General features: G+C 37.0%; 1 protein-coding gene across 1 annotated transcript in view; it reads left to right on the forward strand.

Moving 5' to 3' along the window:
• Window positions 1-4664, forward strand: part of WWC2 (WW and C2 domain containing 2) — a 51168-nt gene that overhangs the window by 14163 nt on the left and 32341 nt on the right. Inside the window, exon 7 of the mRNA XM_009586601.1 lies at window positions 937-1179. Within this exon, the coding sequence (XP_009584896.1) occupies window positions 937-1179 (243 nt within the window). The remainder of the gene's footprint in view (window positions 1-936; window positions 1180-4664) is intronic.

Raw genomic sequence — 4664 nt, forward strand, 5'->3', positions numbered from 1 at the left:
CAAGAGAGAGGTGCTGAAGGCTAGGATCTGTTACATAGTTCAAAGCTTCCATATCTTTAGCTATGCAGCTGGTTCAGGTGTGGCTAAGGCTGGAAGTGACTGAAAGTTATCATCTTATAAGTATGTGGCATCTATAATGGGAATTTTTAAGCTTTCCCAGTGGACAATGAGTCTTTATTGCAAAACCTGCACTTTTTAAGCTGTGCTGCTGAGCCCATAGACAGAATGATTATGGAGACTGAATGCTGGAAATAACCTGTCTTGATCAGGACTGAGCTATAGTAGGGAAGTTTCTGCTTCCATTATATGTGTGTATCTGCACAATATGTATGGATAACCAAGTCTTCGGTGTCTTAACTCTGTGATTTGACATCTGCAATGGGATCAGCAGTTGCACAAACTCAAACTTTTGAGTTAATAATCTCCTTTTTCTTTAAGTGGCCACTGTCCTATTACCTTTTATTTTAATCCCATAGAAGAGCAATGCTTTTGCCTTTTAAGATTTGCATACATGCATGCTGCTGAAGTGAACACCTTGCCATGGTGCCTCTTTCACCATGGTTGTTGCTGTTTCTAAGGAGCAGTCAGCTTCCAACAGCTTAGGAGAAATCCATCATACTCCTAGATGAGTGAAGCATAGTGCCACTACTATGTTACCAGACAGATCACTTTCAATAAAGCTTTTATTAACGTTGTGATTTCTACTTCAACTCGGCATTTGAACAGGAGCAACTCATTTTTAATGCAAATTGCTGGATAGGTGGCTTGCCTTTCTGGCGTAGTCTGCATTCTTGTGAAGCAAAACTAAGTAAAAGTATGGCTTTGAGTAGAAAAATGTTGTTATATCGTGATACCTTTCAAAATATTGTATCACTCTCTCTTTCCTGGGATTTGTGTGCTATTCTGGGCTCAGACAAATCTGCTGTTTTATTTTAGCATGGCTAACTTGAAGATCGAACTCTCTAAGCTAGATAGTGAAGCCTGGCCTGGGGCACTGGATGTGGAAAAGGAAAAATTGATGTTAATCAATGAAAAAGAAGAGCTTTTAAAGGAACTGCAGTTTATTACACCACGCAAACGTACTCAAGATGAGCTAGAGCAGCTAGAAGCAGAAAGGAAGAGGCTTGAAGAAGAGCTGCTGTCTGTAAAAAGCACACCCAGTCAAGCACTTGCTGAAAGGTAAGGGGTTGTCTTTTGCTAATATTAAACGCTGCTTTCTGTGGTCTAACCTTTGTAGTCATTACAGACCCTGAACTATGCCTTGATGGGCTGTTTTCCTTCAGTAACTGTTCTATGTAGATCTTAATTAAATTTGTTATTAGCCCACTGGGCAGAAACACAAAGAAGTCTTCTGTACTGTGAGAGAATGCGAACACCCTGTATGTGCTCTGCAATATCAGTTGCTCTGCGTTTGTTAACAGCATGAAAATGCCTGTGACAGATGTTAAATAACTGCGGAATGTCAACATACCAGCAGGAGGGCAATACATCATTCACTCATTTCTGATAGTAGCTGTAAACTATTTGAACTCAGGTTACAAAGATTATCTTAATTGTTGCAACATCTGAAGCCTTTCATTGTGAGTTTTATTACATACAGAAATGCAACCAAAAGGGAAAAAAAAAAAGAGTTCAGAGGAGAAGTGTAATTGTTGCAAGTTTCCTAACTTGCTGGTACCTGACTCGTAACCAAAGCAACTACCACAATAAGTTGTTTTAGCCAGATTCAGAGTTCGAGAAAACCAAGGATGACTGTCACAAATGGACTTTTCATCAACTGTAAGTGGAAATACCACAATAAATTGTTTTAGCCAGATTCAGAGTTCAAGAAAACCAAGGATGACTGTCACAAATGGACTTTTCATCAACTGTAAGTGGAAATAAATTTATGAGCACCTCTAGCACACATAAAATGCAATAAACACAAAATAGCATTGTGTGTATCAGTGTAATATGCTTTACTGAAGTAATTACAATCAGCATTTTAAGCCTTTCCTACTTCCCTCTGCTACGAAACACCTGCTGTTGCTCCAGTTTCACTGAGTGGCGAAATTCCTGTTAGTGACATTAGAAATTGGGCCCTATATTGTAGCTGAGTAGTGAGGAAATTTTTTGTTTACAAAGTACGTATGTGTGTATTAGGCATGATTTTTAAACATGTTTGTACACTTTATAATAGTTTAAACTGCATTATATTGATAATCCAAACATGCTTTAGAAGAAGGGTTATGTCCTATTTGAACTATATTTTTACAGGAGAAATTACCTGTGTTAGTAGTATCTAAATTACCATGGATCCGTTGCTTCCTGACTTTCATTAATAAATGGAGAATAAGAGGTCAATAATAAAATCACACTGACAAATAAATAATTTGAATCTAAGGCTCTGATAATATGCTGTTGTAAGTAATAGCTAAATCTTGACTCATGCTGTAAATTGGTAGCTGGTTTCTTAGTCTTGGATTTGCTTGTGTAGTGCCAAAGAAAATTCTGCACCTGCACATTTTCCCATACATGTCAGGTGCCAAACTTTGAGTAGCAAGGGCAAGTCAAATGGTCTCCTGCTGTCAAGAAGAAATGAAATGGCAGCTTTTTTCCATGTACAGTGACACAACTAGTTGTTACAACTTAAAATTTTTTCCTCTCTATTTTCTTCAAATTTTTTTTCTTTTGATTTTTGTTCCTGAAAATGTGGAATTTTTTTGTGAGGTTACTGTAAGATTTCACGTCATACACTGCTAGTATTTATGGTGGCTTCTGGTTTGCTTTTTTGCCATTCCAGTGAATCTCCAGTGAATTTCTACCTGCAACTCTTTATGATATTAAAACTGTCTCCCTTGATGACTTCAGAGCACATCAATTCTTTCACATTAAACTTATTTTGAGGATTATTTCTGGTGTGTCTGCTATAAACATAAAGAAAATCTTCATTTTGTAGAAGGATTCAGATGGTGAAACTTTTCCTGAAATGTTAATTTGAGAAAAGGATACAGTTAATTTTATCTCATCAACCCACCAGCATTTTAATTCTTTGAGATGAGGAAGATTCTCCTCTCCATTGTCAGTGGAGGAGCCACACCATCTTCAAAGCGCTGCGCTGTTGTTGCATTACTATTTTCTTTCATGAAGTTTCATGAATGCCTTAGGTTTCCAGTGTTTTCACAGGTGCTGATAATGAAGCAACAGTGTAAGACGCTATGGATTGTGTCAGAGCTTGATGTGACGAGGGGTTTTGGTTTGGTTTTTGGTTTTTTTGGGGAGTGTTTTTTTTGTTTTGTTTCGTTTTCAGTTTTTTCTAAAGGGGGAAGAAACAGAAGACTTAAAACAAAAGCATTATAGCATAGCCCTGGGTTATTTTGGAGTAGGATGCTGAAATTGCCACTAGTAGATGTACTGTAGAATCAATTTACAGAGGAGGATATAAATCATAGCGCATCAGCTTCAAAGAAGCAGAGACAGGGCATACTCTGACTGCTTTAAGAAGCCTTCCAGCAACTATATAGAAATATCTGGATTGTTGAACTGTTGAACTGTTGAGAACTATTTGCTACTTTCTTGCCTCTGCGTTCATGTCAGGGAGATTTCATTACTGCTTTAGTCCTTGGCAAAATCTAAGTAATCACAGGCATTTAAACAGATGCATGATTTAACTACTTGATTCTGCTGTTGCCTGCAAAACTGGCCCCTGCTCTTGTGCCTGTCGTAAACAAACATGTCCCCATAAGTTTGCATTGAAAGGTGAGGTGTGTGCACTTTAACTTTTTAATGTATTTTTTTAAGATTCTATGCCCGTCTCAGCAATGTTACAATTTAAGATGAAAAGTGGAGAAAGATGTCTCACTAACATTCACGTCGCTCCTGCAATGAGCAATAGGTTAATTTAGATAGGAGGGGTGCAAACAGGAGAGATTCAGAGGTCCATGTCAGAATAAATAACACAATGGTTGTTTAGGTGTTTACATGGTCTTTGGGATATTAAAGTTCCTGCTTATGCTATAAAGAAGGAAGGTTCATTGCTTGAAAGTTTCAGGGGGTTTTTTGTTTGGTTGGTTTTTTTAATTTGGTCTGATGTAGAATGAAAAAAATTTCCTTGAATCTCAATTTGTTTTGAGATAGTAAAATTATTTTCTGCATGTCTTGGAACTTCCAGGAGTGATTTCATCATCTGGCTTGTGTTTGTGACTTGTGACTAACATCTTTCTGAAATTTATCTACAGGTATTAATACTACTTCTTTAATTACTAGTAGATCAAATTTCATCTAGGAAAGAACGTTTTTTCAGGAGCTAAATTGTATGGGATAAATTACATTTATCAACCTCCTTAAGATAATAAAGGAAAACAAACTTTTGTTTGTGCTTTGGAGAAAAAACCCAAACAAACCTTTTAGTTTAATAGTACAAATTCAGTGGAACAACTATAGGTGTCTGTTTTGAGGACTCCAGTCAGAGAAGTTCCTAAGCTTTTAATTTTCTTTCCTGTCTTTTGCCATTAGTAGTTGAACACATACGGCAATTTTTGTGCCTCTTCCTTGAAGATAAAATGATAGTTTGCTATTGAAAAGCCACAAAAGAGTTAGTGAAGAGCACTCTTGCTTGGGAAAATTAGGATAAATTAGGCTTTAAAAGAAGGCAGAAGGCATTGATAAATAGTAAAATGGTAGGA

The sequence above is a fragment of the Fulmarus glacialis genome, unplaced genomic scaffold (genome assembly GCF_000690835.1).
Source record: "Fulmarus glacialis isolate BGI_N327 unplaced genomic scaffold, ASM69083v1 scaffold17590, whole genome shotgun sequence".
Taxonomy (NCBI): domain Eukaryota; kingdom Metazoa; phylum Chordata; class Aves; order Procellariiformes; family Procellariidae; genus Fulmarus; species Fulmarus glacialis.